The sequence below is a fragment of the Phocoena sinus genome, chromosome 3 (genome assembly GCF_008692025.1).
Source record: "Phocoena sinus isolate mPhoSin1 chromosome 3, mPhoSin1.pri, whole genome shotgun sequence".
Taxonomy (NCBI): Eukaryota; Metazoa; Chordata; class Mammalia; order Artiodactyla; family Phocoenidae; genus Phocoena; species Phocoena sinus.
In genome coordinates, this window is record NC_045765.1 from 130,666,444 (window position 1) to 130,689,595 (window position 23,152).

At 36.6% G+C, this 23,152-nt stretch overlaps 1 protein-coding gene, 1 non-coding gene and 1 pseudogene across 14 annotated transcripts in view; 2 read left to right on the forward strand and 1 right to left on the reverse strand.

The window, feature by feature from the left end:
* SLC38A9 (solute carrier family 38 member 9) overlaps positions 1-23,152 on the forward strand; it is a 102,219-nt gene that overhangs the window by 72,390 nt on the left and 6,677 nt on the right. For 5 of the 13 annotated variants that reach the window (XM_032626418.1, XM_032626414.1, XM_032626415.1 and 2 more), the window contains 3 exons: positions 8,516-8,622; positions 20,529-20,642; positions 22,232-22,380. In XM_032626418.1, the coding sequence (XP_032482309.1) occupies positions 8,516-8,622; positions 20,529-20,642; positions 22,232-22,380 (370 nt within the window). Of the gene's footprint in view, positions 1-8,515; positions 8,623-20,528; positions 20,643-22,231; positions 22,440-23,152 lie in introns of all 13 variants that reach the window. The other 8 variants (XR_004349170.1, XR_004349169.1, XR_004349172.1 and 5 more) reach the window with 8 other exon arrangements.
* On the reverse strand, positions 1,093-1,177 carry LOC116752393 (annotated as a pseudogene).
* Positions 4,829-4,959, forward strand: LOC116752425. The gene has a single exon (XR_004349496.1). It is a non-coding gene; the product is annotated as a small nucleolar RNA SNORA18 (small nucleolar RNA).

Below are 23,152 nucleotides of genomic sequence, written 5' to 3' on the forward strand. Positions count from 1 at the left end.
AGGTATATAAGAAAGATGTTGATTTCATATATATATTTATTTATTTATATAAAATTTTCTTTCCAGCTCCCTTACTTTGAACTTTTTTTCCCCAGCTTTACTGAGATATAATTAACATATAACACTGTGTAAGTTTAAGGTGTACAACATGTTTATTTGATGCACTTATATATTGCAAAACGATTACCACCATAGCACTAGATAACGTCTCCATCACATAATTTCCATTTCTTTTTTGTGGTGAGAACATTTAAGATTTACTTTCTTAGCAACTTTCAAGTAATGCAGTATTATTAACTATAATCATGATGCTATACATTGGATCCCCAGAACTTATTCATTTTATAACTGGAAGTTTGTACTCTTTGACCAATATATCCCCATTTCCCCTACCTCCCCAGCCTCTGATAACCAGGATTCTGGTTTCTGTTTCTATGAATTTAGCTTTTTTAAATTCCACATATAAATGATATCATACACTATTTGTCTTTTTCTGTCTGACTTATTTCACTTAGCATAATGCCCTCAAGGTCCATCCATGTCACAAATGGCAAGATTTCCTTCTTTCTCATGACTGAATAATATTTCATTGTATATATTTACCACATCTTAATCCGTTTATCTGTTGATGGACTTATAGGTTGTTTCTATATCCTGGCTATTGTAAATAATGCTGCTGTGAACATAATGCAGATGTCTCTTCAAGATAGTCCTTTGGATATATACCCAGAAGTGCGATTTCTGGGTCATATGGTAGTTCTATTTAAAAATTTTTGAGCAACCACCATCCCATTCTCCATAGTGGCTGCACCAATTTCCGTTCCCACCAACAATATACCACGGTTCCCTTTTCTCCACATCCTTAAGAACACTTGTTATCTCTTATCTTTTTGATGATAGCCATTCTAACAGGTGTGATATATCATTGTGTTTTGTTTTTGTATTTAATTTTTTATTGTAGTATAGTTGATTTACAGTGCTGTGTTAATTTCTGGTATATAGTAAAGTGATTCAGTTACACACACACACACACACACACATATTTATTCTGTTTCATATTCTTTTCCATTATGGCTTATTACAGAATACTGAAAAAATATGGAATGCTTCACGAATTGTGTGTCATCCTGTGCAGGGGCCATGCTAATATTTTCTGTATTGTTCCAGTTTTCTTTTTCTTTTTCTTTTTTTTTGGCTGTGTTGGGTCTTTGTTGCTGCACTCGGGCTTTCTCTAGTTGCAGCGAGTGGGGGCTACTCTTCGTTGCAGTGCGCAGGCTTCTCATTGCAGTGGCTTCTCGTTGTGGAGCACAGGCTCTAGGCACGCAGGCTTTAGTAGTTGCAGCATGCAGGCTCAGTAGTTGTGGCTCATGGGCTCTAGAACGCAGGCTCAGTAGTTGTGGCACACAGGCTTAGTTGCTCTGCGGCATGTGGTATCTTCCCGGACCAGGGATTGAACCTGTCCCCTGCACTGGCAGGCGAATTCTTAACCACTGCGCCACTGGGGAAGCCCCTGTATTGTTCCAATTTTAGTATATGTGCTGCCAAAGCAAGCACTATCATTGTTTTTGATTTGTGCTCCCCTGATAATTAGTGATATTGATCACTTTTACACGTACCTGTTGGCCATTTGTATGTCTTCTTTGGATAACAGCCTATAGGCATACCTCATTTTACTGCACTTCGCAGATATTGCGTTTTCTTGCAAATTGAAGGTTTGTGGCAACCCTGCATTTAGCAAGTCTTTCAGCACCATTTTTCCAATAGCATTTGCTCACTTCATATCTCTGTGTCACATTTGAGAAGTTCTCACAATTTTCAAACTTTTTCATTATTATTATATTTTTATGGTGATCTATGATTTTTGACATTTTTTAGCAATAAAGTATTTTTAATTAAGGTATGTATTTTTTTAGACATAATGCTATTGCACACTTAATATACTAAATATATTGTAAATGTAACTTATATGCACTGGGAAACCAAAAAATTCATGTGACTTCCTTTATTGTAATATTCACTTTATTGCAGTGGTCTGTAACCAAACCCAAAATATCTCCAAGGTATGCCCGTATTTAGTCCTCTGCCCTTTTTTTTTTTTTTTTTTTTTTTTTTTTTTGCGGTACGCAGGCCTCTCACTGTTGTGGCCTCTCCCATTGTGGAGCACAGGCTCTGGACGCGCAGGTTCAGCGGCCAGGGCTCGTGGGCCTAGCCGCTCCACGGCATGTGGGATCTTCCCAGACCAGGGCACGAACCCATGTCCCCTGCATCAGCAGGCAGACTCAACCACTGTGCCACCAGGGAAGCCCCCATTTTTTAATTGAATTGTTTGTTTTCTTGCTGTTGAGTTATATGAGTTGTTTATATATTTTGGTTATTAACTCCTTATCCAATATATGATTTGCAAACATTTTCTCCCATTTTATAGGTTGCCTGTTCATTTCATTAATGGTTTCCTTTACTGTGCAGAAGTCTTTTAGTTTGATGTAGTCCCATTTGTTTATTTTTGCTTTTGTTGCCTTTGCTTTGGTGTCAAATCAAAAAATCGCTGCCAAGACCAATGTCAAGGAGCTTACCCTCCCCCCGCCCCCCTTTTCCTTCTAGGAGTTTTATGGTTTCAGGTCTTACATTCAAGCCTTTAATCCATTTAGAGTTGATTTTTGTATATGGTTTAAGATAGGGGCCCAGTTTCATTCTTTTGCATGTGTCTCCCAGTTTTTCCAACACCATTTATTGAAGAAACTGTCCCTTCCCCATTGTGTATTCTTGACTCCTTTGTCATAAATTAATTGACTGTATATGTGTGGGTTTATTTCTGGGCACTCTGTTCCATTGATCTATATGTCTGTTCTTTGCCAGTACCATACTGCTTTGATTACTATATCTTGTATTAGAATTTAAAATCAGGAAGTATGATGCCTCCAGCTTTGTACTTCTTTCCCAAGATTGCTTTGGCTGTTTGGGGTCTTTTATGTTTCAATACACATTTTAGGAATGTTTGTTCTATTTCTGTGAAAAATGCCTTGGAATTTTGATTCCAAGGCATTTGGGATTGTTTCCTTAATTTCTCTTTCTCATAGTTTGTTATTAGTGTATAGAAACACCAACAGGTTTTTGTATGTTGAAATTTTACCCCACAAGTTTTCTGAATTTGACTATTAGTTTTAACAGTTTTTTGGTTTTCCATATATAGTATTATATCCTCCATGGATAGAGGCAGTTTTATTTCTTCCTTTCAAATTTGGATGGCTTTTATTTCTTTTCTTGCCTAATTGCTCTGGCTAGGACAATACTATGTTGAATAAAAATGGCAAGAGTGGGCATCCTTGTCTTGTTCCTGATCTTGGAGGAAAAGTTTTCAGCTTTTCACCATTGAATATGATGTTAGCTCTGGGTTTGTCATATATGGCCTTTATTATGTTGAGATACATTCCCTCCATACCCAGTTTGTTGAGAGTTTTTATTATAAATTGATGTTGAATACTGTAAAATGCTTCTGCATCATTGAGATGATCATATGATTTTTATTCTTCATTTTGTTAATGTGGTGTATCACATTGATTGATTTGTACACGTTGAACCATACTTGCATCCCTGGAATAAATCTCACTTGATAATGGTGTGTAATCCTTTTAATGTATTTTTAAATTTTATTTATTTTATTTATTTATTTTTGGTTGCGTTGGGTCTTTGTTGCTGTGCACAGGCTTTCTCTAGTTGTGGTGAGCAGGAGCTACTCTTCGTTGTGGTGTGCGGACTTCTCACTGAGGTGGCTTCTCGTTGCAGAGCACGGGCTCTAGGCACGCAGGCTTCAGTAGTTGTGGCTGGCGGGCTCTAGAGCGCAGGCTCAGTAGTGGTGGCGCATGGGCTTAGTTGCTCTGCGGCATGTGGGGTCTTCCCAGGCCAGAGCTTGGACCTGTGTCCCCTGCTTTGGCAGGTGGATTCTTAACCACTGTGCCACCAGGAGAGTCCTAATGTATTGTTTAATTTGGGTTGCTGATACTTTGTTGAGAATTTTTGTATCTGTGGTCATCAGGGACATTGGCCTATAATTTTCTTTTCTTGTGTGTCTTTGTCTGGGTTTGGTATCAGAGTAATTCTGGCTTTGTAAAATGAGTTTGGAAGTGTTCATTCCTCTTTCACTTTTTGGAAGAGTTTGAGAAGGATTGGTATTAATTCTTGAATGTTTGGTGGAATTCACAGTGAAGCCATCTGGTCCTGGACTTTTGTTTGTTGGGAGGTTTTTGATTACTGATTCAATCTCTGGTCTGTTAGATTTTCTGTTTTTTCATGATTCAGTCTTGGTAGGTTGTATGTTTCTAGGAATTTATCCAGCTCTTCTAGATTGTCCAATTTGTTGGCATATAATTGTTCACAGTAGCCTCACGATCCTTTGTAATATTTCTATTGTATCAGTTGTGGTATCTCCTCTTTCATTTATAGTTTTATTTATTTTAGTCCTCTCTTTTTTTCTTGGTTAATCTAACTAAAGGTTTGTCTGTTTTATCTTTCAAAAAAAGCCAGCTCTTAGTTTCATTGATCTTTTCTATTGTCTTTTTAGTCTCTATTTCATTTATTTCCACTCTGATCTTTATTTCTCTTCCTTCTATTAACTTTGGGATTCATTTGTTCTTCTTTTTCTTGTTTCTTTAAGTGTAAAATTAGACCATTTATTTGAGATTTTTCTTATTTCTTGAGTTAGGCCTGTCATGTATAAATAATAATTTTATCATCTTCCCCCAAATTTGGGGCTCTATATAATTATATAAATATAATGCTAACTGTTGATCTAAAGTGATCATTCTTTTTCTTGTTGAGAAAGTATCCTTCTGTTGAGGTCTATCCCGATGGGGTTTTTTCTATAAACCTATATCATTGGAAGCACTTCATAGAGTAACTATGTGGTTTCCTTTACTCATAGAACTATGTATTAGATCAGTGGGAAAGAACTACAAGACAGAGCTGCTAAATAAATTGAAAAACCTAACAGTCAAACTCTTCGGTACGCAGGCCTCTCACTGTTGTGGCCTCTCCCGTTGCGGAGCACAGGCTCCGGACACGCAGGCTCAGCGGCCATGGCTCACGGGCCCAGCCACTCCGCGGCATGTGGGATCCTCCCGGACTGGGGCACGAACCCGCGTCCCCTGCATCAGCAGGCGGACTCTCAACCACTGCACCACCAGGGAAGTGAAAGGGCTATCTTATCTTGAAGATTATGACTTTGGAGGAACTAATGTGATTGGCCGTGGAAAGAATCAGAACATGTGAAATTTCTTAAAAATTTATTGATTTAAATAATTTTGCCTGTGTAACACATGATAAAAAAAAGACCCTTTACACTTTGTGTAGAATGTCAAAAAAAAAAAAAGTATGCTTCTATTCCCAATTTAAGAGTTTTTTAAAAAACAAGTGGAAATTGCCCCCACATTTTACTTTGTTGCTGACATGTAAAATTTTAAAAGATTATAGACAGAAGAAGGAGAGACTTTTCCTAAGAAAAATACATTTTGAATTGCTTCCACAGATAAAAATTCAGATGAAAGCTAGCAGACAAAAAACTTGATATAAAACAAAAGTATGTAATTTTTTTTTATCTTACTTCCTGATTTCTTTTAGAGCTACTGCTTGATTCTTAGTTGTTCTCACTTCCTTTCCTAAAATATTATGGTAAAAAGCCAGGGAGCTTTTTTTTTCATTTCTACTTTTTACACTAAGGAATCACTTGTGATGAGTTGTCCTCCACTTTGCCACCTCCTTTGCCTAGATGCAGCACTGTTTTTGAGTAAATCATGATCTTTTTCTACAGAAAAGAAATTTTTTCATTTTTATATTAGCAAACCTTAAAGACAAAAATTGGCAGTGCTTTTAAAATGTTATTTTATTATTCTTATTTGAAAGTAACTATGTTTACTGTGTTTATTGTAGAAAATTTAGAGAATATAGGTAAGTGATTAATTTACAATAAATTCCATTAACCAGAGATAACCACTATTTAGACTTTGTGGCTATCTCTGCAGTCTTTTTTTTTTTTTTCACATACACACACTTTTAAAAATAAAAGTAAAATTGTATTATACATGCTATTTGACTTATGAACATTTGCTGTAGCATAAAATCTTTCTCTGGAACATAATTCTTGCATAATATGTACCACTGAGCAACTGCATCATAGTTTAGCCATTCCCCTCTATGTAGACATTTAAATTATTTCCAGTATTTTTAAGCAATGCATTTTAGATTAGCCATTGAAGAATGTTAAATGACAAATTCTCCCTTCCCTGATGACTTTTCTAAGTATTTTTCTGGCAAATTCAAGTAATAGAAGAGGAAGGACTTCAGAGTCAGACAAATTCAGTCAGACACCTGAATTTTTTTTTTATTGAGGTAGAGTTGATTTACAATATTAGTTTCAGGTGTACAGTGTAGTGATTCAATATATTTGTACTCCATTACAAAATAATGATTATATTTCCCTGTGCTGTACAATGTATCCTCATTGCTTATTTATTTTATACATAGCACTTTGTATCTCTCAATCCCATACCCCAATATAGCCCTTCCTGCCTTTCTTCTACCCACTGATTCACCACTAGTTTGTTTTTTATATCTGTGAGTCTGTTTCTGTTTTGTTCTATTCATTCGTTTTATCTTTTAGAGTCCATGTATAAGTGATAACATATACTATTTGTCTTTCTCTGACTTATTTCACTAAGCATAATACTCTCTAGGTTCATCCACGTTGCTTCAAATGGCAGAATTTCATTCTTTTTTATGGCTGAGTAATGTTCCATTATACGTGTATATATACCATACCGTCTTTATCCATTCATCTGTTGAGGGACACTTAGATTGTTTCTGTATCTTAGCTATTGTAAATAATGCTGCTATGAACATTGGGGTGCATTATCTTTTCAAATTAGTGTTTTCATTTTCTGCAGATAAATACCCAGCAGTGGAATTGCTGGATCATATGGTAGTTCTAATTTTTAGTTTTCCATTGACTGCACAAATTTACATTCCCACCAACAGTGTACTAGGGTTCTCTTTTCTCCACATCCTCACCAACATTTGTTATTTATAGATTTTTTGATGATAGCTATTTTGTGTGAGATGTGAGGTGGTATCTCATTGTGGTTTTGATTTGAACTTTTCTGATGATTAGCAATGTGGATCATCTTTTCATGTGCCTGTTGGCCATCTGTGTATCTTTGGGAAAATGTATATTCAGGTCTTCTGCCCATTTTTTTTTAGTTTTTTTAACATCTTTATTAGAGTATAATTGCTTTACAATGGTTTGTTAGTTTCTGCTTTATAACAAAGTGAGTCAGCTATACATATACATATATCCCCATATCTCCTCCCTTTTGCGTCTCCCTTCCACCCTCCAAATCCCACCCCTCTAGGTGGTCACAAAGCACCAAGCTGATCTCCCGGTGCTATCTGGCTGCTTCCCACTAGCTGTCTGTTTTACATTTGGTAGTGTATATATGTCCATGCCACTCTCTCACTTCATCCCAGCTTACCCTTCCCACTCCCGTGTCCTCAAGTCCATTCTCTACATCTGCGTCTTTATTCTGGTCCTGCCTCTAGGTTCTTCAGAACCACATTTTTTTTTCTTTTTTTTAGATTCCATATATATGTGTTAGCATACGGTATTTGTTTTTCTCTTTCTGACTTACTTACTTCACTCTGTATGACAGACTCTAGGTCCATCCACCTCACTACAAATAGTTGAATTTCGTTTCTTTTTATGGCTAATATTCCATTGTATATATGTGCCACTCCTTCTTTATTCATTCATCTGTCGATGGACACTTAGGTTGCTTCCATGTCCTGGCTATTGTAAATAGAGCTGCAATGAGCATTGTGGTACATGACTTTTTTTTTTTTTTTTGCGGTACGCGGGCCTCTCACTGCTGTTGCCTCTCCTGTTGTGGAGCACAGGCTCTGGACGCGCAGGCCCAGCAGCCATGGCTCACGGGCCCAGCCGCCCCGTGGCATATGGGATCCTCCCGGACCCGGGGCACGAACCCGTGTCCCCTGCATCGGCAGGTGGACTCTCAACCACTGCGCCACCAGGGACGCCCCCCATGACTCTTTTTGAATTATGGTTTTCTCAGGGTATATGCCCAGTAGTGGGATTGCTGGATTGTATGGTAGTTCTATTTTCAGTTTTTTAAGGGACCTCCATACTGTTCTCCATGGTGTTCTGCCCATTTTCTAATCAGACAGACCCTGTATTTGATCTTGCCCTGCCACATACTAGTTGTATGACCTCAAACAGAAATAACTGATATAAAGTACCTTTACAGAGTAGTCATTTCTTGATTCCTTTTCTTTCCCTTTTCAAGTATTTGTTAGTATAATGTTAGCCTTGAGGAACTTTGTAAAGACATTTTAATATTCTTATTCCCTGGACAAAACAGAGACAACTGATTTTTAGTAATCAACTTTCAGCTACTAATATTCATTTTCCAACTGTCAGTTTTAATGTGTTTTCCCCCCCTTTTTCTCCTAGAGATAAGATTTCAGTTTCCACAGCTGACTGGGGTGCTTACCCTTGCTTTCTTTATTCATAATTGTATTATCACCCTCTTGAAGAACAACAAGAACCAAGAAAACAATGTGAGTAATTACCTGAGGATTTGACTTTTGTTACCAGATATTAATTTTTAAATTTAAACCACAAAACAGTGGTCTGCAAACTTTTCCGTAAAGGTTCAGGTGGTAAATATTTTAGGCCTTGTGGGCCATGTAGTTACAATGACCCAGCTCTGCTATTGTGGCATGAAAGTAACGATAATATGTAAACAAGTGGGCGGTGACTGTGTTGCAAGAAAATTTTCTTTTTTTTTTTTACAATTTTGATTGAGATTTTCCTTTATTGTTGATACCATGTTATCTGGTTTTAATATTAATGAACACACCTCTCAGATTTTTAAAAAATTTCTGAATAATAGTAGACAGTAGTTTTGCCCTAGTCAAGAATATACTTTTGGGTTTTTTTTGTTTTTTTTATCCTCCTGTATACTTTATTTTTATTTTTTAAATTTTTTATTATTATTTTTTTACATCTTTATTGGAGTATAATTGCTTTACAATGGTGTGTTCGTTTCTGCTTTATAACAAAGTGAATCAGCTATACATATACATATGTTCCCATATGTCTCCCTCTTGGGTCTCCCTCACTCCCACTCTCCCCATCCCACCCCTCCAGGCTGTCCCAAAGCACCGAGCTAATATCCCTGTGCCTTGCGGCTGCTTCCCCCTAGCTGTCTACCTTACTACGTTTGTTAGTGTGTATATGTCCATGACTCTCTCTCGCCCTGTCAAAACTCACCCTTCCCCCTCCCCATATCCTCAAGTCCGTTCTCCAGTAGGTCTGCGTCTTTATTCCTGTCTTACCCCTAGGTTCTTCATGACATTTTTTTCCCTTAAATTCCATATATATGTGTTAGCATACGGTATTTGTCTTTTTCTTTCTGACTTACTTCACTCTGTATGACAGACTCTAGGTCTATCCATCTCATTACAAGTAGCTCAATTTCATTTCTTTTTAAGGCTGAGTAATATTCCATTGTGTATATGTGCCACATGTTCTTTATCCATTCATCCGATGATGGGCGCTTAGGTTGTTTCCATGTCCTGGCTATTGTAAATAGAGCTGCAATGAACATTTTGGTACATGACTCTTTTTGAATTTTGGTTTTCTCAGGGTATATGCCCAGTAGTGGGATTGCTGGGTCATATGGTAATTCTATTTGTAGTTTTTTAAGGAACCTCCATACTGTTCTCCATAGTGGCTGAACCAATTCACATTCCCACCAGCAGTGCAAGAGTGTCCCCTTTTCTCCACACCCTCTCCAGCATTTATTGTTTCTAGATTTTTTGATGATGGCCATTCTGACTGGGGTGAGATGATATCTCATTGTAGTTTTGATTTGCATTTCCCTAATGATTAATGATGTTGAGCATTCTTTCATGTGTTTGTTGGCATTCTGTATATCTTCTTTGGAGAAATGTCTATTTAGGTCTTCTGCCCATTTTTGGTTGGGGTTGTTTGTTTTTTTGTTATTGAGCTGCATGAGCTGCTTGTAAATTTTGGAGATTAATCCTTTGTCAGTTGCTTCATTTGCAAATGTTTTCTCCCATTCTGAGGGTTGTCTTTTGGTCTTGGTTATGGTTTCCTTTGCTGTGCAAAAGCTTTGAAGTTTCATTAGGTCCCATTTGTTTATTTTTGTTTTTATTTCCATTACTCTAGGAGGTGGGTCAAAAAGGATCTTGCTGTGATTTATGTCATAGAGTGTTCTTCCTATGTTTTCCTCTAAGAGTTTGATTGTTTCTGGCCTTACATTTAGGTCTTTAATCCATTTTGAGCTTATTTTTCTGTATGGTGTTAGGGAGTGTTCTAATCTCATACTTTTACATGTACGTGTCCAGTTTTGCCAGCACCACTTATTGAAGAGGCTGTCCTTTCTCCACTGTACATTCCTGCCACCTTTATCAAAGATAAGGTGACCATATGTGTGTGGGTTTATCTCTGGGCTTCCTCTACTGTTCCACTGATCTGTCTTTCTGTTTTTGTGCCAGTACCATACTATCTTGATTACTGTAGCTTTGTAGTATAGTCTGAAGTCAGGGTGCCTGATTCCTCCAGCTCCGTTTTTCATTCTCAAGATTGCTTTGGCTATTCGAGGTCTTTTGTGTTTTCATACAAATTGTGAAATTTTTGTTCTAGTTCTGTGAAAAATGCCAGTGGTAGTTTGATAGGGATATTATTGAATCTGTAGATTGCTTTGGGTAGTAGAGTCATTTTCACAATGTTGATTCTTCCAATCCAAGAACATGGTATATCTCTCCATCTATTTTTATCATCTTTAATTTCTTTCATCAGTGTCTTATAAGTTTCTGCATACAGGTCTTTCGTCTCCTTAGGTAGGTTTATTCCTTGATATTTTATTCTTTTTGTTGCAGTGGTAAATGGGAGTGTTTTCTTGTTTTCACTTTTTATTTACAAAAACAGACAGTGGTCTAGATTTCCCCTATGGGCCATAGTTTACTGTAGAGCAGTCACTAAAAAAAAAAAAAAAGATGTACGGATAATAGCAAATAGTGGTGATAGGATCTTTAAAAATGCCCAAGTAATCTAAAAGAAGACAGGAAAAGGGAAACGAGACTATATGGGACAAATAGATAACAAACAGAAAGATAAAAGATTCAAACCGAGTAGTATAGATAATTACATTAAAAATGGTCTAAAGACTACAACTAAAAGACAGAGATTGTCAGTCTGATAAAAAACAAAACGTAACTATGTGCTGTCTACAAGAAATTTACTTTAAAGATATACCATGCAGACACTAAACATAGGAAAGGTGGAGAGGCTGGGGGGGGTTGTTTGTTTGTTTTGTATTTGTTTATTTTTGGCTGTGTTGGGTCTTCATTGCTGCGCCCTGGCTTTCTCTAGTTGTGGCGAGCGGGGGCTACTCTTTGTTGCGGTGCTTGGGCTTCTCATTGCAGCGGCTTCTCTTGTTGACGAGCACAGGCTCTAGGCGCACGGGCTTCAGTAGTTGTGGCTCGTGGGCTTTAGAGCAAAGGCTCAGTAGTTGTGGCACACCAGCTGAATTGCTCCACAGCATGTGGGGTCTTCCCTGACCAGGGATCGAACCCATGTCCCCTTCATTGGCAGGCGGATTCTTAACCACTGCGCCATGAGGGAAGCCCCAAGAGAGGCTGTCTTAATATCAAAGTAGACTTCAGAACAAGGAGTACTGCCGAAGATAACGAGGAACATTATATTATGATCTTTAAGGATCAATTCATCAAGAAGACATAATAATCCTAAACACATATGCACCAAGTGACAGAGTTTCCAAGTAAATGAAACAGCAACTGTAAAAACTGAAAGAAGTAAACAAATCCACAGTTATAATTAGAGATTTCATCACCCCTCCCTTAATAATTGATAGAACAAATAAGTAAGGATGTAGAAAACATGAAAAACACTATCAACCTACTTGATCTAATTGACATTTATAAAAGTCTTCTCTCAAACAAGAACAGAATGCACATTCTTTTCAAATGCACATGAAACATTTACCAAGATAGACCACATGCTGAGTCACTGAACAAGTCAATAAACTTGAAAGGACTGAAATCATACCAAGTATGTTATTTGACCACAGTGAAGTTAGAAATCAATAACAGAAAGAAATTTGGGAAATTGACAAATATGTGGAAATTAAACAGCATACTCCTAAATAACTAATGAGTCAAGAAAGAAATCACAAGAAAAATTAGAAAAGTATTTTGAGATTACTGAAAATGAAGACACAACATAATGAAATATATGGGATGCAGCTAAAACAATGTGTAGAGAGAAATTTATAGCTGTAAGCACCTACGTTAGAAAAGAACATCTCAAATCAGTAACCTAACCTTCTATGTTAAGACACTGGAAAAAAGAAGAGCAAACTAAACCCAAAGGAAGCAAAATTTAACCAGTTACCTGTGGCCTTATTTGTACAATTTGAATTCGATTTGATAGCTTCTAACCATGTAAACAAAGATGATGAAGTTCTAATAGGAGTCTATACAATTGTTACTGAAATACAAAGGAAAGAAGAGTTCACTGTGCCTGGGGATTCTGAGAAGGCTTCAAGTAATGTTTGGCAGAGTCATTATGAGGGCCTTTCTAAGTAGAAGGAAGTTAGGTCTCAAATTAGGGCAAGAATATAAGTCAAGCTCTTCCATTTTCATCTTTATTGTTACCTGGTTACATACGACTGGCATATTACCTGTGAGTGGTGTTGGAATTGAGTAAACCTTGATTTTTCCCAACTTCCTAGCTTGGTGATCTTCAAATTTCATTTTCTTTGTATATAAAAATAGCCTAATTTGATACCTACCTCTCAAGTTTTTAATCATAATCAAATATTATAAAATAGGAAAAGTGTTTAACATGACCTGGTGTATAGTAGGGGCTAGAAGTTTTTAGCTTTTCTACCTCTCTTACCCTTGCTTTCCTGACGTTCACAAACTGTGGATCTTTCTGTTAACAGGAGAGTATCCCGCAGATTTTTTCTAGTGCCTTTAAATTTGTTTTGCAATGAGAACATATTAAGTCTTCTCCAAGATTTCTTCCTATGATATAGTTAGAGTCTCAGAAAAATATATAACTGAACCACATCAGTTGTTTCTTTCTCTTCTCTCATCACTGCACTAAATTTTAATGTTAAAACTGACTTTTTACCAAAGGTTCAGGGTAATACAAGAAAGCCATATGCAGAATGTTGCTTCACTGTTTATTAAGAACTGTCATTGGGATAGTCTTTGTTAAATTGCTCAACATCCTTTGTACAAAGACTGTGGAGAGAAAATTTCCTGTGTTCAAGGCTAGGAAAAAGTTTCTCTTAATAAACTCATTGTTTGACAGTAAGGGTCATATAACTATTCTTGTTTCAATTTTTGCTTTGACTTTTGGAAAACTTAAAGTATTAAGTTCTTTTATCTGTTTCTATAACTTTTCTTAGGCAAATGTATTTTTAGAGTTTTTATCTTTCCCTGTATCCCTCACACTTTAGATAGGGTTTTTATTTTGGAAATGTTTAGTCTTATTGTATTTTTATCATAAACAGTTTTAAACCTTTTGAGGGAATAGGAAGAAAATGTTACTTATCCTAAATAATCATTTGGAACTTTGGGGTGTAGAGGGAAAATTGAGGATATACTTTATGGCCTTTACTCTTAAATTCCTCTCCTTCACAAATTTCCTGACTTGAACTAAGCTGCCTACCACACGTTTAGGAAGTTTAGAGATATGTGGGAAAAATCTATTTTATCTTTACAGGAAATAGTGTATTTCATTAACAGTGTATACCTTGGTGTCAGCCAAGTCACCTATCTATCCTTATCAACTATGCCAGCTTAGACCAAGTACCACAGAGACACATTTTGTGAAGTTGGATTCTCATGTATATTGGGTCATTCTATCCATAAGGCTGTGTTTCTCAAACTTTACCACCAAAGTCCCCTTAATGACAGAGAACAACACCTTGTATACGCTGGGTATCTGGGGGTGAAGAACACAATTTCAGTGAACTCTCATGTTTTATCTTAAACACTCATGCATATTTTTATTGTGCTCATAATTAGTTTGTCTTACTAGAAAACAGTCTGAAAATAATGAGTTAAATTACAGGCAGACTTCACTTTGCACAGCTCCCATATGCGTGAATTTCAGTTACTATGGCTTAGTTAAATTATTTCAGTACCCCCTAACCACATGGTTCAAATTTAGGTTGCCACAGGATTTGAATTATGAGTACTTGCATAAAGTAGTAACTACTACCCCTTCAGTTCATAATTCACTCCATAAATTACAGATGCACAACATGATTAGTTACCAGTCACACCACTTCTTTCAAAATCTGTCAGAGGTTGGTCACTGCCCATCTATTATTCACGTTACATCCAGATGACAAAGCAGATAGTTCAGTTGCCTCCTTGTCACCAGGTGGTAAACCCACATTATATTTTACAAAATGGAGAATCAAAAGGAAATTGGCAAACAAACATCAAAGTGCAAAAATGAAACAAAAAGTCATAATGGTGGAAATGAAATTTGAATCAAACATATTTGACTGTGGAAATGTTGACATTGCTGCCATTCGAGAGACTCTAGGTATGCAGCCAGAGGAACTTAGGCAAGGTGAACTTACCAACATGAATGAAGAAAGTGGTTGTGATGAAAAGGATGAAGATGTTGCAGAGGAAATGACACTGTCAAAAAACTTCACGTTGAAAGAATTCTTAGCGATACTTTACAACATTGAAAGCACAAAAAATGAAATGTTGGAAGCTGATAAAAACTTAGAAGAAAGGAATATGACAGTTCACCAAAGCATAGAAAGGAAGTTTGCTCTTACAATTATACCGTGAGAAAGAGGAAGCATCATGGAACAATCATAATTTTTCCCATTGATTATTATGATCGCACTGCATGGTCATTTTTTTTAACAACCATTAATCTATTAAAATAGTTGATATAAGCAGCTGCACTGGTGACTTCAACTGCTCAATACTGGTGGAAGTAATCTGCTTAACAGTCTCTGAAAGACTGTACAAGTCAATGAATCACTTACAGCTCTTCATCTGGAACCAACTTTGAAAAATCTTAGAGTCTTAGAACCTTCATCTCAAAGAGTTTTTCTTGTAGTGACTCCCAGAGTCTTGGTTGGCATCTGAACTGGTCCTTTCATTTTTAGATATTTTTCCTTTGTGCCTCTGATCGAGTCAGCACATCCCTTCTCCAGAGATGTTATGTTGTGGCTGGATGGAGTAATTCTCCCTTGGTGAGGTGTTAAAGGGGTCTTCCCAGTATCTGCAAGCCTTTGCTGCAGTGCAGCTTCCTGACTGACCTGTTCCTGGGTGAGAGCAAACAGCGGTGAGGCAGGAGCAGACCGACCCCAACTGTGCTGCAGCTGCAAAGGTATCTTCCTCGGAAAGGTGTCCAGGCGCTTTCACAGTCTCATACTACCATGAAAAGAGAGGACTGTCTGTACTTAGCTTTTTTGCTCCTGAAAATTCTTAAGAGGAAGAGCTTTGCTGGAAATTTACACCAGTTTACCTGAAGGTGTGCATTCCTCAGTGTGAGAAGCTCCGGACTGGGTAGAGAGATGAATGTTCCTGTTCATAGTCCCCGAAAGGCATAGGAAGAGTCCTGCCTGCCTTTTATACAAAAACACTCAAATGGGCCTTGAAATCCGTATTCCATATGTAAATACCATAAAATGAGTTCTTGTTTCTACTGAGTTTTGGGACTAGCATTTTGTAGAACTAGTATGTGAGGTTCAGCTAATGAAGTGTAACTCAACTTTTGTCCCTTGTGGAAAATATTTTTGTAAAGGCTTAAAAATAAAAGTTGAAATGGATGATGTCTTCTTACTGTCTTAATTGATTGAAACTAGTATGTGAAATGCGGCCCAGCGTTCAAAAAATCAGTTATGCTTCATGTTAACTTCTTAAAATATTAATAATTACTAATGATAAAGCTAATATTTATGAAGCACTGTGTGCCAGCAAAATTCTAAGCAGTTTAAATACTTGTAAATATAGAATACTCTCCTTTTGACTGTACTTATATATTGCATAAATTAAGCTAAATGCTACTATATTCTGAGAAAAACTTTGTCATTTGATTTATTTAATGATTGTACTTTTAATCAGGTGTCAGTAAGTAATTTGACTCACAGATGTTTTGTTAATATCATGATACAATATTTTCTTGAGATTTAAGTCAGAAAATATGAAGCTTGTCAGGAACTCTGAATTCTTAATGTTGATGTTGAGTTAGTCATTCACAGATCAGTAAAAAAAAAAAAAAAAGCTGGAAAATAGAAAAGATATAAGAATAAAAAAGGCCTCATTCTCTTCTATATAAACTATAGTTGGACATGGATCTAAAGACATTTGTGAAGGAGAACAGTGAGGCTCTTACACAGGTGTAGTGCTCAGATCTTCCAGGTTTTCCAAATTTGACTTAATTTCATGGGTTTTCTTTCACCAAACATAATTTTTTATATGTATAACTAAATGAGATATAATTTCTATTTTTAGTAAGGCATACCTTACCAAAAAAACGTTGTAGAGTTGAAGATCATCCAACTCATTTCTTATCATCAGAATATGTATTCTTTATAACCATCCTGGATATGGTATTTCCTCATCTTGTTTGAATTTCCTCATCATGTTTGAATCAGAACCTATGTTGTGCTTTTTTTGTTTTGTTTTGCCTATCTTTGTTTAGTTTTATGCCCTACTTACTTCTTTAAAAACTATTTGAGATGCCTTATATCTTAATTTATTATTCACTTCTTGCTTCTTATGAATCTGTGTAGTTTACTCAACTATATACATCAGCAGAAGTTTTTATGTAAATGTTTGGGGTAGGTCTGTCATTTGCTTAGTAAATGCTCCACTGGATAGTATTTTCACTATGAACAGTACGTGGAACAGATAGATTATAAAACATATTTGAGAAACAGAATGTGCTCCCAGACCCACTTGTGTTCCAGTTGTCATTCTTCCTGTCATTAGTTCTCTAGTGCCAGCCCTGCTAGCCACTGCTTATTTGCGAGGCAGAATAAGTTACCTTATTAATGTGTAGGATTCTTGACACATTACCAGTTCATATGGTCACTTGTGCCTGTTTTTTAAATACTTTTTTACTTTGAGCCTCATTTTCTAAAAGATGGGTTTTTTCTACCATTTTCCATTAAACAGGCTTTTAAGAGGCCGTATCCCCAGGCCTAGAATAGTGATGGCTTGTGTTCAAGCCAGAGAATAGCAAAGCCCACATGTGTGCATGCTCTTCATAGGTGGCATGTTTCCCAGGATTGTGCTAAACCTCAGCTGCTTTTTATATTAAAATATCATTTCTGTTCATTAGAGTATTTTCAGATGAAAACAGATATGTAACTCTTTTTTAATATATAAATTTATTTATTTGTTTATTTTTGGCTGCGTTGGTCTTCGTTGCTATGCGTGGGCTTTCTCTAGTTGTGGTGAGCAGGAGATACTCTTCGTTGCAGTGCACAGGCTTCTCATTGCGGTGGCTTCTCTCGTTGCGGAGCACCGGCTCTAGACCACAGGCTCAATAGTTGTGGCGCACGGGCTTAGTTGCTCTGTGGCATGTGGGACCTTCCCAGACCAGGGCTCGAACCCGTGTCCCCTGCATTGGCAGGCGGATTCTTAACCACTGCGCCACCAGGGAAGTCCCCAGATATGTAACTCTTGACCTAGTTCTACTGAATGTACATTTATGCTACTGTGAAATAGAACTTTTCTGATTATAGTTATTTCTCTTGCATCTATATGTGTGCTTTATTGTATCGTTTGTTACTCAAAACTTGTTACCTCTCTTTCACTGTTTTCTTTACTATTGTTTATTAACTATGACACAAATGTATTAGAAACTGGTTAGCTCTCCATTGTAGTAGCTAAGGGCATGCAATTTGGAGCCAGAAAGTCTTTGGTTTGAATATTGACTTCACCAACTGTTCACTGTGTAACCATGAAAAATGTTGTAGGGACTTCCCTGGTGGTGCACTGGTTAAGAATCCGCCTGCCAATGCAGGGGACACGGGTTTGAGCCCTGGTCCGGGAGGACCCCACGTGTGCGCCACAACTACTGGAGCCCGTGCTCCACAACAAGAGAAGCCACCGCAGTGAGAAGCCCACGCACTGCAGTGAAGAGTAGCCCCTGCTCACCTCAACTAGAGAAAGCCCGCGTGCAGCAGTGAAGACTCAACGCCACAAAAAAAAAAAAAAAAAAAAGAGAAAATAACCTAGCTGCACTAGTTTACTTATCTATAAAATGAAGAAAAGGATTGTACCTACATTAAGTGAGATAATATATGTACTGTGCTTTGCACAGAGCCTAGTACCTAGAAGCACTTAATAATTGTAGACAGCATGATTATTTTTACCTACATTTACTGAGTTCCTACTATGTGCCAGGTATTGTCCTGGGGATTGGGGATACAAAGATGAAGAAGACACAGTCCTTGTCCTCAGGGGTCTCATAGTCTAGTAGTATGGACCAACTTAGATATGGAAAAATTAAAATACCAACATGATAGAAGAACTATTAACCTTGACCACTTTTTGGGTGTCAAAGGACATTTTCTTTCCAGTTGATATCCTCATATCATATATATAGAATCTTTTATAATAAAAATTCATGACAGTTACAATATAGGGTAGCAGATGCTATATTTCAGATATGTGTACAGTGCTATAAGAACAGGGAAGCAGAAGGGGGAAACTATCTTATCAGGAAGGCCTTGCACCTTTGCCTTTTTATCTTCATCAGATTTTCCCCAAAGTTTGCTAAGATACACATCTTTGCAGGAAACCTGCCCAAAATAATGTGTTGATCATACTGGCTAAAGACTCCATGAAATGGTAGCTGTCCTTTTTTATATATAGCTGTCTCTGACGCAGCCTTCTCGGCCTTCCAAGGTTTTGCATTTTGCAAAACTTCTTTGTTCTTGAGTGACATTGAGTAGGTTGAGGGTAGAATGACTTTCAAATGTCATAATGGGAGACTACTACCCTTTGATATGAAAATAAGAGTTGCCTGGTTCATTTCTGTTAATAACTACACAAGACCATCAGGCAACCCAAGGGGTGACTGAAGTCTAGCCTGAGATGGGCCCTAGAGCTTCAAGAACTAGAGGAAAGACTTTGGAACTTCCCTGGAGGTTTGGTCAGCCTCTCCTTCTTCAACCCTACACAATTAGAAACTCTGAAAAGGCTGGAAGTAATCTCCATAATCCAGGTTCCTGTAGTTCCATAGCCTATCCACTGTCTAATTTAGGGTTTGAAATCCCTGTTTTGTTTTCAAGCTGATTGTCAACTTAGACCTAACTTTGGATTTCTCATATTTTGTTACTTGCTTTTTAAGTGAATTTATCAACATTTAAGTTTATAACTCTGTACTATTGCTTTAGCCCATTTAAGGAGGAACGTTTTCCCAAAAATCAGAAATGTTCTCTAATACCAAATGTCCAGTTTTCTTACTGTGGAATCAAACTAAAGCAAAATTATATATAATTTCTTTTCTTACCTGTTTTCTTAGCTTTCAAAGTAATGTGTGTTTAAAATGAAAACTGAATAGGCTTATAGCCATAATTTAGTTGTGCTGAATTATTTGGCCATAACTTTAGTGGTGATGGAGACCAGATTTATAAGCTGTGGGATCTGTTCTGTTTGGATCTGGCAGCTGGCTTCATTAAATATCTTGGAGCTTTTTACTTTGCATGGGGATGGTTGGGAGGGTGGGAGCAGCAGTGGAAGAAAGCAGTCCAATTTATTTAACGTTCTCCATTTGTTTACTGGCTCCAGTCATAAGATTGTGCAGCTGTTTGAACAGCTGCCTTTTGATTTCCTTTTGTTTACTGTTTAAGTTTATCAAGCTTGTCTTTAATACCTGCTTATTGTCTGCGTTAGCTTTCCTTTATTAAATATATTTTAATATATACCAGTCTCTTTGGGTCTAGGCATGCTTTGATGAATTAACAAGTTAATTCACTAGAAGAAAAAAATTTTTTTAATTCCATAAGTCATACAGAAAGTAGCCTATTCTTGATTTCTTGTTGTCCCTTAGCTTTATTATTTTAGTTAAATATTTTATATTTTGGTAAATGAACTACATTTTGAAATTAAGTCAGAATTTCAATCATGTTAAATCACCATTTATGTTAACTTTCTAAGTCTGCCAACAGGTAGCTTAGTCTACATACTCCAGAATAGTTTTTAAAAAGTTGTCAGACTAATTGTAAAGTATGTGAATCTTGTTTTAACTACTTTCTCTGAGCAAACTGGATACCCAGGAGGTATACACAGACACACAGAGCAAAAAGATACATCTTATATTTATTTGTCAGTCTTATTATTTAGCCTATTCAGGCATACTTACTTACTAAAAATTTATTCAACATTGTGGAAATTTTATTCTTTCTTTACAGGTGAGGGACTTGTCCATTGCTTATATGCTGGTGACATTAACTTATTTCTATATTGGAGTCCTGGTTTTTGTTTCATTTCCTTCACCACCATTATCCAAAGATTGTATAGAGCAGGTAAGGCACTGTGTACCCTCTCTATGTGATTGTTTACACCTTCATATCTGCAGAGCAAGCAGTGTGATACAGTAGCAAAATATAATACCAGACAGGCCTGAGTTTGAATACAATCTCTACTATTTACCGTGCATGTGGGAATTTAAGCACCTTACCCCTCCCTTGTGAGCTTCGGTTTCCTCTTCCATTAAATATTATAATAGATACTCCATAGATTTTTAGATGGACTCTCTGAGAAGTCCTACTGCATGCTGGCACCTTGTAGTACTCAAATAAATGATTCCTATTATATGCATAGTATCTTTGGGTGTGTGGAGAACTGTACTAGTAGTAGTCTTGAATTTATAAACCCTCCACAGAGACTATATTCAATTCCCTTATTTTCCAAAGTCCAGATCTGGAAATGTCTTGAATAAACTGGTGTCTTAGTTCATCAGTCCGTAATAATAGGTCTGACACCCATTTTGGTACTATGTGTCAAGTATCAAAGCAAAGAAAGACTATTTGACTGTTAAAAAGACAGAGGGAGAGACAGAAAGAATAAAAGAAACATTCTTTTACTAAAAGGTTGCCATAAATAATATTTTCTTTGCTTTGGCCTGTCATAAACCTGGGAATAGTATAATCTCTAGTTTTATGTAACTGAAGAATTTCTCACAAGAAATAGCATGCACAGGTGATTTTCTTTCTAGGCAGAAGAAATTCCTCTAATAGAGTGTAGTGGAGTATATAGTATGATTTATTACAGATGAATTATAAAGGTTATTTCAGCATGATAGTGGTAATAATGTTCTCATCTTTATAAGATAAATAGGTTTGGGTTATTGCTGTTATGATAGCTTGAAATGTTCTCTTGATTTCCTTGATTCCACAAGTTCTTTGGCAGCCAAATGTTTGCTGAAAATTCCCCTGATGTGAACAATCCCATATAAAGCCCACTCCCTTGGGAATAAGAATATCTGTGGTATTTGTATCTGCAAGGAAAAAAAAATCTGAGTGATTAGCTTTTGTTTTCTTAGATGCCTAACGAAAATGGAGAAAAGAATCATGAAAGGAAGGAGAAATAAATTCTTTTCTATTTATTGATAGACTGTACATAATAATGATAGTAGGTGATAGATACACTCTCACCTTATTCTATAATCTTACTTTGAAAGTGTAACAGTGTTTCAGAGGAGGAAAAGCAAGAGAACTATTAAGGATGAAGTAGCATTGAATTAGCTGTTTAAATTTATTCAAACAAATTTATGCTTGAACCTTATAGAGCAGTACTTCTCAGACTGTCAGTGGTGGACAAGGTCTTCTTTGTTGTTGTTGTTTTAATATCAAATCATTTGCAGACTGATACTTTCGTAAAATGCCACATTTTTATTCTAATGTCAAATGTCTTTAAGTTTCCAAACACTTACTTTCAATTTCTGTACTTAGGTCATTGAAGAATCATAGTTAACAAAGAGTTTGTGGGTGGACGCCCATCCACAAACCACAATTTGAGTGACACCCATGTTCAACCGAAGCGAAAAAATTCCATTTTATAAATTTGTATATACTGAATTTGATTTGTAACATTATTATCTTTCTTGGATTAGAATTTTTTAGACAACTTCCCTAGCAGTGACATCCTGTCCTTCATTGCAAGGATATTCCTGCTGTTCCAGATGATGACTGTATATCCACTCCTAGGCTACTTGGCTCGTGTCCAGCTGTTGGGCCATATCTTCGGTGACGTTTATCCTAGGTAAGGGCTCTTCTCTTGACCAGCAAGATGTGCCAAGCAACAAATGACTGTGCAAACAGGTCAGTTTAAAATGTGACTGATCCTTTTGCTAGAAAAATTTGCCTAATGAACAATGAAAAACTTGCCTAACACCAAGGATAGATCATTCGTGTTCTTGTCCCAGAAGAGCTTTAAAAATAGAAGCCTCTCCCTTGTCCAGAATGATTTAAAGTTAATTCCTTCCAGTGAATTTATGTTAGCTCTGATACCAGTTACATTTATCTTATGATTTAGTCACTATTAATCTACTCTTTGCCAAGAAGTTAATAGTATGTAGGGACCTGTATGGCTAATAAGAAGCAACTCTTTTAATTATTGGTTATTGATATTTACTTGTATATTTAACATTCATGCATTTTTACATAAATGATCATTGTTTAGGATTGAAGGTGAGATACATAACAAGTTTAAATTCTTATTTGCTTCTGTAACTATTGCAGTAATTTTTAATCTCTTATTGGTAATGGAGGAGTGGTGAGTCCTTTTGAAAATCCGTTCAAAGCTAGTCACCCTCATCCAAGAGAAGTTTCCATATACTGCTTCAGGTTTCCCTGAAACTTCCTTGTGGACCCCTGGTTAACTCCTACTCTTAATTAAGTTTTATTATAGATTCATTCTAGTAAAAAGTACCTAGTCCTGACCTATTTTATTGGGAATAAATGATCTTAAATGAAGAAAACTTTTGGATAAAATTAGAAAAAAATTACATTTACGGTAACCAGCTAAACAAGTG